This window comes from Schistocerca serialis, chromosome 7 (assembly GCF_023864345.2).
Source record: "Schistocerca serialis cubense isolate TAMUIC-IGC-003099 chromosome 7, iqSchSeri2.2, whole genome shotgun sequence".
Taxonomy (NCBI): domain Eukaryota; kingdom Metazoa; phylum Arthropoda; class Insecta; order Orthoptera; family Acrididae; genus Schistocerca; species Schistocerca serialis.
The window spans coordinates 459007186-459029470 of NC_064644.1; the positions used below are offsets into that span (position 1 = coordinate 459007186).

Here is a 22285-nt window from a genome sequence, read left to right on the forward strand (position 1 = left end):
TCTCCATCTTAGAAAAAGACCCTGGACACTCTTAGGTTCAAACACTGGACTTGTGATGAATATGTAGATGCATGTAACACTCACCCTTGCGTCAGCTGCCAGCCTCTGAGTCATGGTATGCGATGCCCTCTTCTGCGTCGGCGGGTGGTCGTGGCGCAGCATGCGGTACGTGTCGGGGAATCCCGGCACCTGCAATACACAGGACCACAGACTGAGTGCGATACCACACGTCTCGTGGAGGAACATTACTAGGAATGGAAGGGCGGCTGGATTAACACGGTTTCATTCGTCTCAGGAGAAAAGGCACAGAAAGAAGGACAATTCGGTTTTACATGATCTGAATGTCATATCCACGCAAGGTAGAGTTTTATTTTTTATGGCAGACCACTTCCTATTCCTCAGTAGAAGAGGAAGTCGAGAAAGACGTGAGGTTGCGAGAAGGATGTGGCAAAGCACTGGCAGGCTTCAAGTTGAAACAGGTCAATTGGAGTATGCAACATTCCCTCCTATTGTTTGAAATCATTGGGAGAACCAAACACGACAAAGCTGTTACACCCAGTACGCAGAGTGAGCCAAATTATTATGACCACTGTGCAGCGTGGGAGTGGATGCTGCGTAGGAGAGGTGCGGTCAGTGACGCACTAGGCAAGGTGTACGAGGAGCGTCTATAAAAAAAACAGGACTGGTGCTGCCACAGACTATGTACGCTGGTGTCAAAGAGCTGTGAAGCGTAACGCCTTTCATTCGATGCCGAATTTCTGGTGTCTGTAAACAATTTAGAGTGACTGTGGTCTTCGTTTGTGTAAGAACTGTCATTTTGCTTTGTCGGAGGAACGAATTGTCGTGAAGTGACCACATGCAAAATCAGAGGGGTGGCGAAAGGATTGCCAATCTAGCCTGTAGGTAGAGGTCGGTAGATGGATGTCTCTATAAACAAATATTCTCAAGTGACTAACATAGCGCCCAGGTGGCATCGATTGTGTTGCCAAATTTTGGCCCTTGGCGTTTTATTAGTATGTGTTGCCATGTGGCGTCCCCCAGAACATATGCCATACGAGGATGCGATAACGGAGGGAAGAAAAAGCATAAACACCGTAACAAGTTCGGAGCCTTACAGATTTCGTCAAATAGTTTTGAACGGTCCCTAGTAGTTCCATTCTTTACACCGGAGCAAGAACTGCGGCAGCGCTACCCTTCAAAGTGGTGCAATCACGTTTGATGGGATTGCAGGTCCATGTTGTCCTTGGCTGTCAGCAGAGTCAAATCTTGTCAAGAATGTCGTCCTGCTGCTCAATGGACTGCGAGAACTGTCGTTTTCGACAACGAAACTTGTGGGAATTAACGCCCCAAGTCAAGCTGTGGTTTCATTGACGCCATTTATGCCACCCCCTCTGGCCTCTCTTGTCTATTCTGAGTAGTGGTGTGTCTCTGACACCCATAAGGAACTGTGTGATTTGTATGTTGGGCGTCGCTGTTCTGACCTCCATCGCAGAGGCGTCGACAGATGGCGTGAAATGTGGATAAGAGGGGATCTGACGACCGTTTCGTCGTGTGACACGCCCACGGTGGGAATGAGCTGAATTGTGGTGACATTTGGTGCAAAATGGCGTCATTAACCCACGGTACAGCTCTGGCCTTTTCTTCGCATGTGTCGACACCTTGGTGTTCCAAGCGTCATCAAGCCTGAGTATGGTCTCGCAGGGGTCACCCTTTTGCACCAGCGCAGTGGAAGGCTGTAGACACCCTGGAGCCCAATTTCAAACTTCCGCATGGCAATGGGAGACACTTAAGGGGTTTCAAAAACATGACCCTTTTATTGTGTTGCACAGCGTAGATTAAAAAATGAGACGCGAAAAGTAGAAGACGTGATTTACCACTGGCAGAGCAAAATAATTGCCGGTGGCAGAAGTAAAATGCAAGCTGGCAACAGCAAATAATGTTTTTTATGACAGAAAAGTATTTCTAACATTTGGTATAAATTTAGGTGTCAGTAAGTCTTTTCTGAAAGCATTTGTCCGCAGTGTAACCCATTGTGGTAGGTAATGTAACGAAGAAGAATAGAACAAAAGCTTTTGAAACGAGCTGCTACGGAAAAATGCGGCCTAATCGGATAACTGTTACAGAGGTACTGAATAGAACATATAACAAAAGAAATGAATGGCACAATTAGACCAAAAGTAGATAGCGCTTGAAACTTCCTGGTAGATTAAAACTGTATGACGGACCGAGAGTCGAACTCAGAACCTTTGGGTTTCGAGGGTAATCGCTCTACCGACTTTTTATACTAATTTTTTTTACCTATTCCACTTCGGGGGCGTTCGCCCCAAACACTCATGCTGTCCGCAAAATTTGTCTAACCTACAAACAAAAACAATATCTAATGCCACCGCCAAATTTACCCTAAAAACTAACTAAGACGCATTTTTGCTACCACTTCAGGCTCTGTCGGCGTACAAATACGAAACACTCCTCCGATCGTTCTGTAAAAAATAGTGGGGAGAAAGGTAAGCCGACTGAGCTACCCAAGCACTACTCACGACCTTCCTCGCTGTTCTACTTCCGACAATAGCTCTCTCCTAACATCCAAACTTCACAGAAGCTTTCCTGGTAAACTTGCAAGACTAGCACTCCTGGAAGAAAGGATATTGAGGAGACGTGGCTTAGCCTAGCCTAGGAGACGTTTCGAGGCTGAAATTTTGACTCTTTAGCGGAGTGTACGCTGATACGAAACTTCCTGGCAGATTAAAACTGTGTGCTGGATCGAGACTCGAACTGAGGACATTTACCTTTCTCGAGCCGGTGCTGACACGTCCTCGCAGCATTACATGTGCCTGTACCTCGTCTCCTACTTTCCAAACTTATGGAGCGTGTAAGGCAGAACGAAGCTTGGATACAGTAAACAGGTTCAAGGGAACTGTTAGAGCTCAGTGTTTCATGTGAGTCCATGTGCCACAATGCAATGCGTGTAAATCCTACACACCGCTGAGAAAGGTACATGTCAAACATTTCTACTACAGATTTAAATTTTCACACACATGCTTTCATCCAAAAACAAGAAAATCGTCGGAAGTTTCATCAGTATTGTAAATATTTAGTCTTAAAATACATTGATTTGTTAATATCAACAATATTCAATCTGTGTTACGGATACCTTCGTGAGTATGGAAGACTTCTTTGGGGTTACCATGAAATGTGCTAACTTCAGGCACCTGGGGTAATTTCTGCCAGTTGCCTGTCAAATCTATTTTTTGGTGCTACCATCTGTTGGATTCATAGTTTAAGTAGAAGTATTTCGAAAGCTGTTTATGTCGTGGATAAATATCTCTGATATCCTCTTTTTGTCACTTGCCTTTGTACATGAAAACTGACATGGAGTAATGCATTGTCGAAGTATGGAAACAAACGTCTGCACAGGTGAAACCTGATTTCGTAAACTTATGTCTCTTTAGTAGGACTGTTGTGTATGTATCTCTTAATATATACACACACAAAGAATATTTAAGCAACAGATAATGTTTGGATGAGTCCTCTGTTATGCCAGCATTACCTGGATCTCCGCCCCCACCCGCTTTTACAAGGCCCTCCAAATCCTTGAACACCACGCGCTCCGTGTTGCCTTCTGTATCCGCCTTCCTTCCCCCACACGGCTCCTGTATGAACTGATCCCATTCCTCCACCTCCTCCTGTTCCTCCAACATCTCCGCATCCTGTACATTGTCCGCAGGATTGATCCCCCCCACCCTCTGGTTTCCTCCTTCCTCTCCACCCCTCACCCATTGCTGCGCCTCTGTCGCTGTCTCCCTCCCTCTCTCCACCTCCACACCCTGCATCTCCTTCATCAGGGCAATATCCAGCGCCTACCACTCCCAGATGACATCTACCCTTCCTTCCAACTATAACCTGGCCTTGTTGCCCCCCTCCCCAGGGCCCCCTTTTTCCTCTCCCCTCCTTCTCCCATTCTCCCAGAGCGGATTTTCCTCCTTCCCCCCCCCCCCCCCCCCCGAGACCATGCACCCCATACCTGCCTCTTTCCTTCCCACCTCCCTCCCTACCTGGCCTTCTTCAGCGCGCCCCCTGCCCATCTCCCCCCTCTCTTCCCCTCCCTCCCTTCTTCCGGTCACCCTCATCTCCTTGCGCCTGGCAGATCCTCCGTTTTGATCATCATCACTGTGCCACGTCAGTGTTGTGTTTAGTGCTGTTTCTCCTGTGTCTCAAGAGGTGTGATTTTAATTGTGTACTGCCTTGAGGTTAGCTGTCAGTGTTTGTTATGTGCTACACCATCCGTCGATACTTTTTATGCTCCTGCCATACTGTGCCTTGTGTTGTTTTAACTGTCGCAGTGTGTGGCTTTTTGTGTCCGCTACTTTTTTACAATCTCCATTTTACAGTCGCCCCTTTTTTTGTCTATTGCCTTCCATGATGTTCCCCCTTTTTTATATCCATGTCGACCATATTCTCTCCTTTGTATATTTTTCACTGTCTTCTATTGTTTGTTCTATGTCTTTCGGTTGAAGAGCAGCGCATATGCTGCTGCCAGCCCACCCCGATGGGGAATTGAAATACAATAAAGAAAAAAAAAATTGTATGAGTTAGTTCTCAGCTTGCCAGTGTGAGTTTTTAGGGCTACTTCGACCATGCTGCAAATACATAAGAAAAGTAGGAGGGAGAGCCTATTATAATTAAAACAAAGTTGTTTTACAAAGGGCGTTAGAAGAGACTTGGAAAGGGAAATTATCCTTATGCCAAGCCTCCGAAGGATACACTGTACCCTGAACAACCCTGCTGTAGAAAATGAAAGAACTTTATACAGGAAAAATCGGTCATCCTTGCGTCCTTACTGCGGAAGTTTGTTAATTTTCGCATTACTACTCTTATTTGGAAATTTATGTAGTGAAATTTCGTGACATATTTTTTCGAGAACGAAAAAGATAGTTTTGAGATTTTTTGAAATATCGTACTGAAGTGTAATTATATTCATATTCATATGTTGTATTGTGTGCTAGTGAAGTCTTACGATAAAAAGAACTACATTTAACTTGTAGGTTATGAAGTTGTTCCAAAAAATTTTTAATATACTGAATTATAAAATAATTTGTGTATTTAATTTCCTCGTACAACACCTAGGCCAAGGCAATTAGAGAAAGTTACTGCTTTAGTGCTCAGATGGAAACCCAATTCTAACCAAAGAAGGCAAAGCCGAAAGGTGGAAGGAGTATATAGAGGGTCTATACAAGGGCGACGTACTTGAGGACAATATTCTGGAAATGGAAGAGAATGTAGATGAAGACGAAATGGGAGATACAATACTGCGTGAAGAGTTTGACAGAGCACTGAAAGACCTGAGTCGAAACAAGGCCCCTGGAGTAGACAACATTCCTTTAGAACTACTGACAGCCTTGGGAGAACCAGTCCTGACAAAAGAGACAGGTATATGAGACAGGCGAAATACCCTCAGACTTCAAGAAGAATATAATAATTCCAATCCCAAAGAAAGTAGGTGTTGACAGATGTGAAAATTACCGAACTATCAGTTCAATAAGCCACAGCTGCAAAATACTAACGCGAATTCTTTACCGACGAATGGAAAATCTAGTAGAAGCCAACCTTGTGGAAGATCAGTTTGGATTTCGTAGAAATATTGGACCACGTGAGGCAATACTGACCCTACGACTTATCTTAGAAGAAAGATTAAGGAAAGGCAAACCTAAGTTTCTAGTATTTGTAGACTTAGATAAAGCTTTTGACGATGTTGACTGGAATACTCTCTTTCAAATTCTAAAGGTGGCAGGGGTAAAATACAGGGAGCGAAAGGCTATTTACAATTTGTACAGAAACCAGATAGCAGTTATAAGAGTCAAGGGGCACGAAAGGGAAGCAGTGGTTGGGAAGGGAGTGAGACAGGGTTGTAGCCGCTCCCCGATGTTATTCAATCTGTATATTGAGCAAGCAGTGAAGGAAACAAAAGAAAAATTCGGAGTAGGTATTAAAATCCATGGAGAAGAAATAAAAACTTTGAGGTTCGCCAATGACATTGTAATTCTGTCAGAGACAGCAAAGGACTTGGATGAGCAATTGAACGGAATGGACAGTGTCTTGAAAGGAGGACATAAGATGAACATCAACAAAAGCAAAACGAGGATAATGGAATGTAGTCGAATTAAGTCAGGTGATGCTGAGGGAATTAGAATAGGAAATGAGACACTTAAAGTAGTAAAGGAGTTTTGCTATTTGGGGAGCAAAATATCTGATGATGGTCGAAGTAGAGAGGATATAAAATGTAGACTGGCAATGGCAAGGAAAGCGTTTCTGAAGAAGAGAAATTTGTTAACATCGAGTATTGATTTAAGTGTCAGGAAGTCATTTCTGAAAGTATTTGTATGGAGTGTAGCCATGTATGGAAGTGAAACATGGACGATAAATAGTTTGGACAAGAAGAGAATAGAAGCTTTAGATATGTGGTGCTACAGAAGAATGCTGAAGATTAGATGGGTAGATCACATAACTAATGAGGAGGTACTGAATAGAATTGGGGAGAAGAGGAGTTTGTGGCGTATCTTGACATGAAGAAGGGACCGGTTGGTAGGACATGTTCTGAGGCATCAAGGGATCACAAATTTAGCATTGGAGGGCAGCGTGGAGGGTAAAAATCGTAGAGGTAGACCAAGAGATGAATACATGAAGAGCAGATTTAGAAGGATGTAGGTCGCAGTAAGTACTGGGAGATGAAGAAGCTTGCACAGGATAGAGTAGCATGGAGCTGCATCAAACCAGTCTCAGGACTGAAGACCACAACAACAACAACAACTGCTTTTTGATAGTGTTTGTTGAAGTGGCCGATGCTAACGCAAAAGGATGTAACTTTTTTTTTTTAATATTTTGTTTTTGGTCGAAGTTACCTCATTTCCAGGGAAACTTCGACCTCTACTAACAATTTTATATAGCAAACAAAATGCATCCTGACACTTATCTTTCCAAATGATTGTGCCTAATATACCAAGGAGAATGGTCTATAATTTAATGACAAAGTTTCGTTTTCATCTTCACATTAAAATTGAGAAAAAACCTTAAAAAGTGGCTGAATTTATCCCATTTTACGGCACGTAAAATTTAAAATACTCATACATTCAATATAATGTACTGTACTTCCCGAATGATCACAAATAACGAAAAATTTTAAATTTAAAATACGCATGTAGACACTATATATCCTGAATGATCTCAAATAACGAAAAATATTTCAGCCCGAGAGATCAGAATTGTTCTCTATCCAGTTTTGGTTACTCTACCTGTCTACCCATCAATGACATATTACAGATGGGGTCGTTATTTATTTGTCCTGTTGGTTTCAAACGCCGACAACAATAGCAGCATCTGTGAACGTATGTTACTGATGGATGATTCTCATGAATATTATGCGCAAGTTCTTTTTGTGTACTCAAAAGTCTCACATCTCATTCTTTATACTTGTGAACTTATTTTCAGATGATCAATGTTGAATTTCTTTTTGTTGCTGCGGTAGTGGAAAACATACTTTAACTTTTGTTGTAAGTAGATAAATTAGTAATAAGTGGAAAATATAAAATCTCTGAAGCATGTGACAGTGGTGATAGTGTGGAACCAGTGACAGCGAAAAGTACGAGAAGATAAATTCCGCCAAAGGACATCTGTGAAATATTTTTTAAGTTAAAACGTTTACAAGCAAGCCGAAATACCCGAGAAACGTGAAATACAGGTATTAAAAAGAATCTTACATTAAAAATGGAGTTGTATAAAAAATGTGTGATCCACCTCTGTACCTCTCAGTTGTTTGCAAGCAAAGTCCGCAAATGATTCTACGAAACCATCCATACTTCGCAGACACTTGGTAACTAATCACGGAGATTATGAAGACAAGTCAGTCCAATTTTTCAGGAGCACAACAGAAAATTTAGATAAAAGTTCACACAAGATACACAGTTCTTCAAATGCACCAAAAGTGGCACTAGAGAAATCGCAAGAGTTAGCGTTACTGGTTGCAAAAAATTAATCATCTTATACTGAAGACGAATCTCTTAACATTCTTGGTAGTTTTATTATAGCAGATAAAAGTTGCGCAAATATTCCGCTAAATTAATCAGAACAATTTTAATATCTGATAGAATTTCAGGCCGCAGAATTCATCATATTGCACAAGATAAGGAACAAAAGTTTGCGATTCAGGTCGGTGAATCAGCGGGTGTATGTGGGAATACTGAGCATCTTACATATGTATTTTGATGTTAAAATAGATGTCATTGCTGACGAAATTATCACAACATATAATGGGAGAGGATATTTTTAAAATTCTTGATAATTTAGTAGGATTAAAATTAAATTTGTCGTGAGACTGGTGTGTAAGTTTGTCCACGGATGGTGCTGCTTCATTGACAGATAAAGAAAGCCGTCTTACTGCTCGTATTCTCGAAATTAACCACAAAGTTATTTCCCAACATTTCAGTACACAAACAGAAAATTTAGCAGCGAAAAAAATAACTCCTGTATACACGTAACATTGAACATTGGTATAAAAGTGTCAATTTAACAAAATCACGATCACGGAAATCACGTTTTTTCAAAAAAAAGATGCGTGAGGAGGTCGGAGCTCTACACACTCAAATTCTTTTTGTTCACCGAGGTTCTCTTGTTATTACAAGAATGCCTACTGACTCGTTTGTTTGAACTGAAAAATAAGGTAAAATGTTTCCTTACAAAATTTACGTCCGATCTGGCTGTGCACTTTGAAGATGAAGATAGATTTGCCAAATAGTTTGTTTGTCAGACCTAATCAACCCGTTTAACGAACTCAATTCGCAACTATAAGATTTTGACAGAAATAAGTTGCTTTTAAATGTTTGTGAGAAAGAAAAAGGGTTGTACAAGAGAGTTATATTTTGAATTGATTCCATTATTAAAGGGAATATTGCAGTTTTTACAACTTTGTTGGGACACAGTGCACAAAATGAAGTTATTATTTTGATGGATTTGTGGAAATAACCCAATTCTTCCAACAAAAACTCAGGTTACACTTTTTAAAATACTGTACTTTCCAGGAATTGAAAATACCGATAATACGCAGACATGTATTGCACATTTGTTTTACATCTATTCCTCTGCCCTTCCAGAAAAATTAAAAGAATGTGTTTTGAAAATGTCCAACACATCACTGAAAAAAATTTAAAACATGCCAATTTGTGATTTCTAGTGTTACACACACAGAGAATACACTTGCACAATGCCATTTCACACACTGTTCATTCCCCTCTACTTACATGTGTAAGCAAGGATTCTCTGCATTGACAACAATAGAAACGAAACAAAGAAACCGCTTGGATCCAGAATCACCATTCATACTCGCACTAACGAAGATTCAGCCACGAAGAGAGGAGCTGATATCCAAAAACAAGCTCAGGCAGTTTATTAATTGGTTAGAGACATAATATTTCACATATTTTTTTGTATGTGTATGTACTATCCATCTCTTAGTTTCTGTATTTATTTTATGCAATTATAATACTAAACTCCATTTTGTAGTATTTAATAAACAATAAATTTTATAACATATTTTAGATATGCTTGTGTAAAATTTGAATTAAAAATAACTCTAGGGCTAGGCCTAGGGATACAGACTGGAATGGAAAATTGTTTTTCATGGTATGCTGAGAAAAAAGGTTAAATACCACTGGTGTAGATATTTCATTAACATAGCTAATACAAACTGGAAATGAAATTATGTAATCTATCAGATAAACAACTTAATCATAATATTTGCCTGTAAACCACATTGCAGTTGTCAGTTTCACAACATCTACATTTTATGCAGGTTTTCGTTGTCATAGTACACTCAGAATTAGACCGCAATGGAGGTGCATGAAATGTCGATTTTATCCAGTGATGATTGCGTTATAAGCTGACGCACCGCCGTACGTTTGTGTTCACTGACTGGGTGCAGAACACTACACACTTACATCACTTTCGTATAATTAGATAATTATATTAATGTTATAAACATACGTCTTTGGCTAGGAAACCAGTGCATGTAAGGCGAGTTAAACTACGGTAGATGAAAAGTATCAGTCACATTACATGAAACACTAGACACTAGAGATAAAAAGCCTTTTGAAAGCTATATTATATTTTGCAATGCAGGCCGCTGAAGATGGGCGCGTGGGTCCAATGTTAGTTCGACAGTAAATAAACAAAAAAGGGCGCACTACTGGGTGTACAAAGTCAACATATACATTCAATTAATACACTCTCTCTTTTAACGCCTCAAGTAAAAATTGTGGGAACAACTAAAATAACATGTTTTGCGTTATATACTTGGCATCATTTTAGATTTCAGTCTCAGATTCTGTTTACTCATAAACTAATAATTACCGCCAAATGTAATTCCATAACTTGAAAGGCACGGGCTACGGCGAGTGAAATTTGAAGAGAAAGTAAAAATATCCCCATCCCTTTAACCTCAGAAGTAGGAATAAAATTCCAACTATGGTAGGAAAATCTGCAGGTAATATACTATACTGGTTGAAAGGAAAACTTTGATAAAATAATAATTATCATTCGTGGAGACTGTAGTGTATACTTTGGAGTGACTACCACTAGAACATAGCGGTGATATAATGTCTGCTGCTGAAATAAACTTAAGTATCAACATAATAGGATATAGAACAGATGCTTATTACCTAAAATTCAGGATAACTAATATCGGTGGTGTAAGGAAGCAACAAGATACAGAAATAGGGAGCGCTCTTGAACAATATAAGCGACTTGCATGTGTCATTAGCCTGGAGCTCACGGTTTCTCAGGATACGCTTTTGGAGAACAGCATATGGCGGAAATGAAAAATGCAGAGAGATTACATCGGAAAACAATAAACAAGAATGAACTCAAACGTGAGGACTGTCGAAACGGAACAGATAAATAAACAAATAAAAAAAAAAGAAACAAACATTTAACATGGAGCAGTTGAGAGAATAAATCTTTGTACGTCCTCCGCCGACGGAGAAAGTGACTGACGACGTATGGAAAGATAGTCCAGTGGGCAATAGGTGGAAAGGGACTGAGAAAACAATGAAGAGAGATAAAGTACGTACAGACCATGAGAAATGGCAAGATTGACATCCCACACTACAGGAAAGTGAAAGACAATATCAAGTAAATCAAAATGCTAATAGAGGAAAAATAAAGAAATGTTCATTCGCGCTTATATAAAGCGTTTTTAATTCTCCCTGAGAATATTTATGTTTTGTAGAAACCTGTATCTGAAGATGAACCAAAAATGTAAATGGTATATCTGCCACGCCTTCGGTTGCGGATTTCTATTCATATCACACTCTGTACATCGTCACATACATATCCAAGGAGTTTTTAGTATGGAGTCAAATACACGAGATTATTTAGAATTTTTTAGCAGCCGATTACTAACATTCACTATTATTAAACGTTTTAGTGGATTTCTAAGAGTCATCGAGACTGTGTATTCATATTAGGTGCTGATGTATGCAATTGCGATTACTCCAGCCTCACACTTTTTTGATAATTAATTATGTGTTGTGAGTAACACGTGCCTGCCTCATAATGTCACTATTACTAATCGCTCGCAAAATTCACGTCCGACTGTGTAAGAAATAGTAACTAAGAGTACAATTGTTCTACAGCACCGCCACATACGTCACTCACGAACGCACAATATTTTCGAAAGTGAATGCTCTTTTTCGAATGTTTATGGCTACGGGACTGGTAATTATTATAAACCCCTTTTAAATAACTGAAGTGGCTAGTTATTTCGAAAAAAGAAAAATTCAGACTGCTATTGTTCTCCGTCTACTGGAACTGAACTGCCACATGCGCAGGCCTCCTTTTAGTTGACGTTTCTCACGGAAGATGTCAGGTCTGTACACGGAACTGACATGTTACGCTCTAGCTGCGGGAGATGGCAGCACAGTGCCACATTACTTTTGTTGCTTAGATTGACGTAAGAATGTTTGATACATGTAAATTAGATGTGTTATAACAATTCGTTGCAAGAGACATCAAATATTATTGATTACGTTCGAAAAAAGTTAGAACGGACGGAGAGACAATAAACTCTCCATGGCATTATCTGCATCATTAATAATCATTATCATAAAACTGTTAGACCTGTACTCGTTAATAAACAGTATATTGGCCTCCGGATCTCAGCTGCGTCCTTATTGTTTAATTATGTCTTTTCTGAAGAGAGCATCGAACAGACACTCGTGTGGACGACGTGCAATAAACATTCATGACGAAGAGAACCAACTAAAATATTTGGAAGAAAATGAACCGACAGGTCCGTATGGAATTCCAAATCGGTTTTACGAAGAGTACTCTTGGACATTGGCCCCTTATCTAGCTTTATTTTATTGTCAATCTCTCGCCCAGCGTAAGGTCCCAACCATCTGGAAAAAACAGCGGAGGTGACTTCTGTACATAAGAAGGGTAAAATAACGACCTGTAAAATTACAGACCATTATCCCTAACATCGATTTGTTGCAGAATCCTTGAAAATATTCTCAGTTCGAATATAGCAGATTTTCATGAGACCGAAAAGCTTATGTCCACGAATTAACATGGTTTTAGAAAGTAGCACTTGTGCGAAACTCAGCTTGCTGTTTTGTCTCATGATATACTGCAAACTATGGATGAAGGTTAAGAGACACATTCCATATGCCTAGATTTCCGCAAAACATTTCTCACGGTGCCCCATTGCTGATTGTTAATGAAGGTACGGGCATATAGAATAGGTTCACTGGTATCTGAGTGGCTCGAAGACTTCTTAAGTAGTAGAACCCAGTATGTTATACTTGACAGCGAGTGTTCATCAGAGATAGGGGTATCGTCAGGAGTGCCCCAGGGACGTGTATTAGGACTGGTGTTATTTGCTACATACGTAAATGATGTGGCGCTTAGCGCAGGAGGAAATCTGGGATGATGACGCTCTGATGTACGGGAATGCGTCGAAGTTGAGTGACTGTAGGAGGATACAAGACGACTTTGACAAAACTTCTATTTGGTGTGATGAATGGCAGCTAAATACAAATGCAGGAAAATGTGAGTTAATACGGATGAGTAGGATAAACAAACCCGTAATGTTCCCATACAGCATTCCCCGACACAGTCACGTCCTTTAAATATGTGGACGTAACGTTACAAAGCGATATGAAATGGAATGAGCTTGTGAGCGTTGTGGTAGGGAAGGCGAATGGTCAACTTGGAAGAATTTTGGGAAAGTGTGATTCATCTGTAAATGAGCCCTCACATAGGACGTTAGTGTGACCTAGCCTTGAGTGCTGCTCAAGCGTTTTGAATCCGTACCAGGTAGGATTAAAGGAAATCATCGAATTAGTTCAAAGGAGGGCTTATAGATTCGTTACCGGTAGGTTCGAACAACACACAAGTGTTACAGTGAAAATCCCTGGAGGGAAGGTGAAGTTCTTTTTGAGGAACACGTTGAAAAAATCTTAGAGAATCGGTATTTGAAGTTGACTGCAGAAAGCTTCCACTACCACCAACATGCATTTCGCGTAAGGACTACGACGATAAGATGGAAGACGTTTGGGGCTCATACAGAGGCATAATCGACAGTCGCATTTTCCTCGCTGTATTTGTGATTTGAACAGGACAGGAATTTTCTATTAGCGGTACAGGTTACCTTCGGCTCTCACTTTACGGTGGCTTCCGGATTATGTATATAGACGTAGATTTAGATGTACAGCTGCTGGTAACAGAGATTTAAATTAAACTGCGGGGTTGATTCAAGTATCTTGTTATTTCAAAGTAATCCTGCAACGGTTAATTAACACTATTCCTTTTTACTTCTTATGAACACGTGATTCCCTTTTTGCATGGTCTAAAGTTACTCTCGTCATCGGCTGCAACTCGATCCGGGTGAACATAACTTATTCCAATTTAGAAAGAGCATTCCAACTCAGCTTATTCATGTGTTTACGATGACTTTACAGATCAGTCGCGGCTTAAAGCAGGCGCCCACGCAAATCACACTGAATGGTTGGAGGGGGTTGGGGCTATAACTGAAGGATGACTCAAGTTTCTTGCTTGGAGCTTGGCCTCTTCATGTCCACAACGTTCTCCATGTATGCTTTAATTGGCTTTCGAAACATGTCCACACAGCCATCTCAGCACGGGAAACGGTGTGTTATAGTTTGTTTTTGACAATTCAACGTACTCATCAGTTTAATTCATACCCAGATAAGAAGTTAAGGCGTTCTCCTTCAAATAATTTGACAGCGTGCAGGAACTCCCCACTTGTACTAACCCCCAGAAATGTCTCAGTTTAGCCAATGAGTCCTCAGAGGATGGTATAAGAGGCTTGTAGTATGACTGGCCGTCCTTTTCCATATGAGTTTCGCGGAGATTAAGACAATCCGTCCTTGAATTTTCTTAGTGAGTCGTCGTGTATGACTATTTCTGCCTGTTTTGCCGAGAAGCTCTCTAAGTTGATGCCCTCACAGTAGCAATATCAGCGCCGTCGGGTCCTCCGTAAAGTGAGATTACACTTCCTGTGATTCTAAGCTATGACGCTAGAAGCTATATTATTCGGAGTAACGTACAAATGATGCTATTATGATGCATTTATTTATTAAACACCGTACAACGATAATATTAACACAACTGATAATGATTTAACTGAAAACTGTTTCCTGAGAGCACGGTCTTACAACAGAACTAGATCGGAAGGCATCCTGACCGCGACTCATGACTACAGCGGACATCCTCTACATCGTACTTACAGACGTGATATTTCGTAGCCGCTCATACATTTTCGTTACCGTAAACATTATTAATATGTTTATTACAATGATCGATTTATGGATTTATAATGTTGTTCTAAGAAATTACTTATGATAAGCAGGCTTCTCTTAACGTTTGTATTGAAAAAACCGGCTTTTAGTAGGATGTTAAGCAAGATCACCTGCTTCTCTTTAGAATGACTGTGCTTTCCCTACGTACCTCGCTGCTGACGCAACGGGCATTCTTGTGTCTAGCTACAGCGTCTCGCACCAGCGTCGTCCACTGCTAAACGCCGTATGGTGCACCGGCTCCTTCAGCCAGCGTGGGAACTGAACTCTTACTCTGGGCTACACTACCGCTTTACCCACTGATTTGCTGCATGATACCTGCAGGAGCGATTAAAAATTGTAAAACTGAAAAATAAATAAAGTGTGCCTTGAACCTAAGGGGTACCTTACGAGCGGTGGATGCAAACAGTCCCCGGCGTGTTCGTATATTTACAGCGGTGCTCTTTATGACGTTTTTTATCTGGTCCTTAAAGCGCGTAAGTTTTACTGCCAGAGCAGAGTTAGCAGGAAAGCCTGGTGCTCGTATCACTCATTCCGTGAATAGAGCGTAACAGCATCAGCTGTTGAGATATGATGGTTGTCGTCACGCTATTTAGATGCACTTCCTCGAGAATTGCAAATTCCTCCCACTTAATGTTCAAGACATACCCCAACATTTTGGTGGAAGCGGTCAAGGTTTTTGATTTCGCAGCATTAGTGCGTCCAAGTTTCACGCCACGCAGAAGCGTGGAAATGACAACAGCCCGGTACACCATGAGTTCCATATGCAGCTGTAGGTCTTTATTCGTGAAGATTCCGTCCATTAACCACCCGAATGTTGCGTGAGGAGCCCCAATTCTTTTAGCAAAATCCTGTTTCTGGTGCACCGTTCACACGAAATGTTTCCAAGATATGAAAAGTGAACAGCTTGCTCCAGTGTTGTGTCCAAATTGAGACAGTTCATCCTTGGCAGTGGGTACTAGTGTATTCTTTTTTTTTTTTTTTTTTTGCCTTGAGGTTAAGACGAAAGTGCTCATACGCAGTTTCATAACAGTAGACCGACTGTTGTAAATCTGCAGATATTAAGCAGAAAATATGGTGTCGTCACCATACTGCAGCTATGTCACTTCAGTAACCTGGGTACGTCTGTGTGAACGAATTCTTGCCACACTGAAGAAACCTGTACCGAAACGAAACTTAATCTCCATGCCTTGGTTCTTTGCAGATGATTCGTACAGCATGGCAGCCATGTGCAGTGAACAGACTGTTGGAACGATCACACCGTCTTGCTTCTACTCTGAGTGACTGGGAACAAATCCGATGCAGGGACGCCTTGTAGATCCTGCCTGGCATGCCATCATGAAGAGTTGAACCAATTCTACATACCGTTCACGACATCCGATGTGTCTCAGTACTTTCCGCGCGGCAGATCTAGCTACTCAATCAAATGCTTTCTCCAGGTAGTAGAAAACTAAATATAGGGGCTTCTGTTGCTCTGTGCAGTTTTCCTTGAGCTATCCAATACAGAAAATCATACCAGTTGCGCCTCTGGAGGTTGCGTAAGCGCACTGAGATTTAGGCAGAATCGTCTCTAAAATTATTTGGAGTCAGTTTAACATAATTTGTGGGAGAATTTTACCTGAGGTTCACAATAGCGATATACGTCGGCAGTTCCAACATGCACTGCGATCGCCTTTATTGAAGATAAAAGATTTAATGAGTTTTCCAAATAAGAGTATGAGTGTAAAAAGTCTAAACTGAAAGGGTATTCCTCCGTTCTGCATCAGTTCCTACGGAGTGATATCAGAACCGGGAGCGGTTCCTTGTCTTATTTCATTTTGTGCTTTGGTAAAGTCTCTGTATGTGGGTGGAACTTCCATCCATGGTTGTTGGGGTCGCTGAGGGACTTTACAAAGAAAGTCGCCAGCAACATGGGAGTCACGATTTAGAAGCGAAGATAAATGTTCGTTCCAACCCTCTAAGGTTTTCTCATTATCGGTTGAAGAATTAGATATGGAAAAAATACTGTGGCTTTTTTAAAGACTGGTCTAAAGTTAAGCTGAAGGACAGAATAACATAATACCAGTATTAAAATTGAAATAGGGAATAATTAGTACTCATTTTCCTTTTTCCGACCACTCAGCAAGTACAGATGAAAAATGCTACAATGTCGTCCGTGATCTGTAATTTACTTCGTATTCAATATCTACAAAAAATGGAAAAAGTGGTACAAAGTTACCCCAGTTGACTATACAAGCAGCTATAACTTAGCATGGTTCGAGGGATGGAATCGTTGTTTACAGGGCTTAAAATATGCAATTATTTCTCCGTGTAAGAAGCCATATAGTCTGCTATGAGGAGTAGCAACAGTAAAACCTTATCCATACATTGATAGCGCTGTTGAGACTGTAATTAACGAGGATTACAGTATGTAATTAACACTTCGTTTTAGGTAATTTCATGTATTAGATTAAGGTTCTGCTTGTATTTCGTAATTTCTCTTTGACGTATTCGTCGGGTTTCGGCGGTGTTGTGAATGCAGCAACAGAAGATCTGACGTTCACAAAGATGCAGGAGAGGAACTCCAATGCCGTACGTTGTCCCATAGAACAATTCAAGCAGAGGCCTTCCTTGGAAAAATGTGAGCTATGTTATACAAGTGAAAATTTCATTATGGCTACCAGAGAAAGTGGGTCGTTTGAGATTTCTTCAGGTGAAAAGGTAAATCCTGCAATAAATGAGTGTGTTCTACTCGAGTGAAAAAAATGTTCAGATGTGTGTCAAATCTTATGGGACTCAACAGCTAAGATCATCAGTCCCTAAGCTTACACACTACTTAACCTAAATTATCCTAAGGACAAACACAGACACCCATGCCCGAAGGAGGACTCGAACATCCGCCGAGACCAGCCGCACAGTCCATGACTGCAGCGCCTGAGACCGCTCGGCTAATCCCGCGCGACCTACTCGAGTCCTCTGTTACTCCTAGAAGTAGGCTTACGTAACGTTAAGTGCATCTGCTACAGAAAAATAAGTGGACGAGTGTTTCGCATGACCAGAGGACGTACGGGATGGTCAGAAACAGTCCGAAAAGCTTCAAAGTGCGTCGTTGATAGATTGTACTGAGAAAAAACCGTTCAGAAGAAAATTCGACAGATTGCGCGGTTTCCGAGTTCATTAACATTGACGTTAGTCAATAATACAGTGCAAATTCATGGAGCCCCCCAGATACGTTTAGTCTCTCAGTTGTCACCATAGCGTAGATGGTAACACGGGAGAATGCTCAACTTTTGGCTCGGCTTTCACCCTTATTACCGTCACATTCCAATGTTTGTATCGCAGTCTTGCTACGTTTTAGGAAACTGAATGAAGAAGACGTTTGGACACACTGTCTGTGCCAGGTCGCTTGAATTTGCGAGAACAACAATCTGATTGGCTAACTCCAGTGTACATTAATCCGGAAGCAGCGCAAAGTATCGAAATTTTTCTTAACAAAAAATGGCTCTGAGCACTATGGGACTCAACTGCTGAGGTCATTAGTCCCCTAGAACTTAGAACTAGTTAAACCTAACTAACCTAAGGACATCGCAAACATCCATGCCCGAGCCAGGATTCGAACCTGCGACCGTAGCGGTCTTGCGGTTCCAGACTGCAGCGCCTTTAACCGCACGGCCACTTCGGCCGGCTTTTCGTAACAATTATTTCTCATCACAACCTATCCTGCAACACCGTTACAAGATTTTCGGACTGTTTCTGACCACCGTGTATAATTTTATCATACTGTAACCTCGGAGATGCAAACTCATGTTGGTCTCTCGATGGCAGAAAAAATTTCTCCGCAGATGATTCTGGATGCAAGTTATGAATCCTTTCACATTGATTCTGAAGTGTGTGTGTCGTGGGGTTGGACGCGAGTTCGCCTACAGTTTTGTTTTTATTTTTGCGAAGCGATTTTTAAACATTTAGATATTCCAAATACCGCACGTGATATCAGGACATTATCCACAATGTGCCGAGATAGGCCTCCGGTAAGGGCACAGTCACAGAGGGTGTAAACTTACCACAAAGGAAAAACAAGAAAGAAAGATGATTTAACAATTAACCGTGAGAGATATGTGAGGTCTAGTATCCCTCGATTCTCATTTTGCGAAGAACCTTTCACCCCCCTGTGACTGTAAAGGAAGATGTCGTAACAGAGCCATTTCTAAACCACCACTTCGACCAAGTGGCATTATGAAGAAACCACTACGACAATGTGGTAACAATAGCCTTGGTTCAGATAGCTGCCGCCCAAAAGGCTCGCTCATGTTTAACATTAGTGTTTTTGCAGCTACTTCGTTACATTCGCGAAGGGGCACAAGTATTTTGCCGATTCCTGCCGAATGAGGGCTACTATTAATTTGTGAGGAGCAAATAAGATCTGTTCTTTAATAAACATCACATTACAGCCACTGTATATCTCCTAATATATACAATACGATACAGATTCTGTTTACTTTCAAGAAAATGTTTCAAATGGCTCTAAACACTATGGGAGTTAACATCTCAGACCATCTGTCCCCTAAAGGTTAGGTTTTTTACTGTAGAGTTTCGCTACTGTTTGTCATATACTGTGGATTGTGGTAAGACTCTAAGCAGAGATTGAACCTTCGCTGTAACAAGGGGAAAGGGGGGGGGGGATACATTATGGCCATCTTTCGAAAATATTGTAATCTAATAATGTACGTTATGTTTTAAACAATTAAAAAAATGTCTGTTTTTTCTAATGATTTCTTGTTTTAAACTTTTCAGCAAAACCTAACCCGACAATTTAAGTCTTAGTACTGGATGTGACTTCTCACAGGAAATGTTATATTCATATTATCAGGTTCAGTAATCTTTTTACGCATCAGTATTCCTCTAGAAGGTATATTGAGAATTACAGTCAGTGAAATTAACGAAAGTTTCAATTTTTGAAATATTTTTTGGTGGTGGTAAAGTATTTTCCTATGGCAGTGCACATTATGAAAAATTCGTAAGTATTCCTAAAATTACGTAAAATATATTACAAGGTTTTGGATACTATCCAGATATCAGTACCTATTTAAAAATTAAGTTGTTAACAAAACTTAGCAACAGTTAACGAAATTTGTTATTTTGAATTTTTTTATGGTGCGGGGTAAAATACGCCCCTTTCCCTCCTGGTATTGCTAGGGTTAAGCACCGTATGTGTTCAGGCCACTACTTGTTTGACAAATAAAAAGATAGACCCTCGCCTGACGGGTAAAATTGTTTTAGTGGTACTCTGTGAATAAGGTGACAACATTCTGATTACGTAGTATAAACTAACGTCATCCCATTATGTTTAACTGAAAGAAGAACGTATCTTCGGCGTGTATTGGTTTAGAAAACGTGAAGAGAGAACTTGACTATTGTACGTCAATATTAACGCTTAAGAGATCCATATAAGTTGCCCAGTACAGGCTTTCACAGTACGCCTAGGAGTTGGGCGGCTGTTTTGAGATCCAGAGAATTAAAGGGTCGCTGTACTATTCGGCCAAATCTGCCCTCAGGCTGGGTGTAATGTGTGTGTGTGTGTGTGTGTGTGTGTGTGTGTGTGTGTGTGTGTATGTGTAAGAAAGAAAGAGAGAGAGAGAGAGAGAGAGAGAGGGTGGTTGGGGGGGGGGGGGGCGGGGAGGGGGAGGCTGTTATGCCTGCGAGTAAAAGATGATCAGAATCATTATCACAGGCAACTAACTCTGAAGATAATGACTGATTTGTTGCACAACTGGTTCTCATTATACCGAGAACAGTTTATACAGCTAATGCGGTAGTCTGTATTCAAGCTTCACATGAAATAACCCACTTGTGTAAACAATGTTCCGTACATTAAAGCAAAGAAAGTTAAAGAAATATCTGCAACTGACTCGTCGCACGAACCCAAAATTACTAATGGCTGCAAAGGGAGAAGAAGTCAGAACCAAATGTTACTCACTCGTTTGCAGTGTTAAAGAGTTTTCATAGCGCCGCTTTTGATGATTCTGTCAGTCTTCTCCCGCGAAACGGAAGCACTACGGCAGACGTGTTGTAGTACTCATACACCAATTTCATCAGGAAATGCCATATTTCTGTACTTGAGAAAATTGGAAAAATTTGAATTCCTAATTTTATTTTCGAGCGCAAAGGCTAGATTTATTTTTCATCCCTTTATTTTAATTATTAATGTTCAGCACGTGAATTATGGATACATTGGTTTGAGGTTGTTACCAGAAAGTACCTTTAAATGGTGCATACTCAAGGAACACACCAAGGGTTTTGACTAAAACACTGGACTCCGGAACGAGTGAGTTCCAATCTCCATCTTAGTGTTCCAATTTAAGATATCAGTGAATGTCCTAAGCAGCTTCAGGTAAATGGCAGGACATGCCCCAGAAGACAAATTTTTAATTACATTTCGAAATGATTTTCGCTTATTGTTGTGCACGTTTGAAACAACCCACAGACTGTATCTATGCCACTACCTGCGATATCTTTCTTCCAAAGATTACCGCTTCAACAAGGTATAATGAAGAGTTTCTGTGGCCTTTGGAAAGTAGAAGAAAGAAAGAGCGGTGTGGCACTGTTGTCAAGAAGACACAGAAGGAGTTGTCCAGCCATGTAATTAGAAAAGGTTTTCTTCCTCGAGGCAGAACGGCCCCTTCTCTTCGCGGTGTATGTAATTTGTATCCTAAGTGTATATGGCTGCAGGGGGTGTGTGTGGTATAATGATGATGGTGAAATCTACTCCTCCAGGACAGCACCAAGGCGGCCATCGTTCCCGTACGACGGACGGATCACTATCAACAGTGTCACGTGTCCTTACTTCATGAGAAACTGAGAGGTTTGGTAGTTTAACCCAGGACACTGGAACAAAGTCTGACGTTGAGGAAGCTGACTGTACCTCCTCTCGTCTTCTCTGCTGGTCAAACGCTGGTGGTGAAAATTTGTTCCACAAACAGGATTAGAAGTAGCTACTCCCTGAAAGTAGATTCAAAGCGTGACGGTAATTGTGATATAGCTTAGTTAGAAACAGCGTTGAACGCGAGAGGACCCGTGCTCGATTCCTCACCTGTTTACAGCTTTAATCTGTCATTATGATCCTAAATCATTATTGTTTCTTGCTCTGCTTGGGAAAATAATATTACCTTTTTAATTTCGAAACAGTCTGACTTGGATGACCTGTACCACCGAGAACTGGAGCCCAAAGAAGTACTATACACTGATCAGCCAGAACATAATGTCCTCCATTGGTATGGATAACAGAGGCGACGCCTCGTTGCCTGGAAGCAATGAAGCTTTGGTAGGTCGCTGGAGGGAAACGGCACCACATCTCTACACTCAAGTCACCTAATTCAAATGGTTGAAATGGCTCTGAGCACTATGGGGCTTAACATCTGAGGTCATCAGTCCCCTAGAGCTTAGAA

At 40.9% G+C, this 22285-nt stretch overlaps 1 protein-coding gene across 2 annotated transcripts in view; it reads right to left on the reverse strand.

The window, feature by feature from the left end:
- Nucleotides 1–22285, reverse strand: part of LOC126412741 (neuroendocrine convertase 1-like) — a 492712-nt gene that overhangs the window by 210456 nt on the left and 259971 nt on the right. For both annotated transcript variants that reach the window (XM_050082477.1, XM_050082478.1), the window contains exon 3: nucleotides 85–189. In XM_050082477.1, the coding sequence (XP_049938434.1) occupies nucleotides 85–189 (105 nt within the window). The remainder of the gene's footprint in view (nucleotides 1–84; nucleotides 190–22285) is intronic.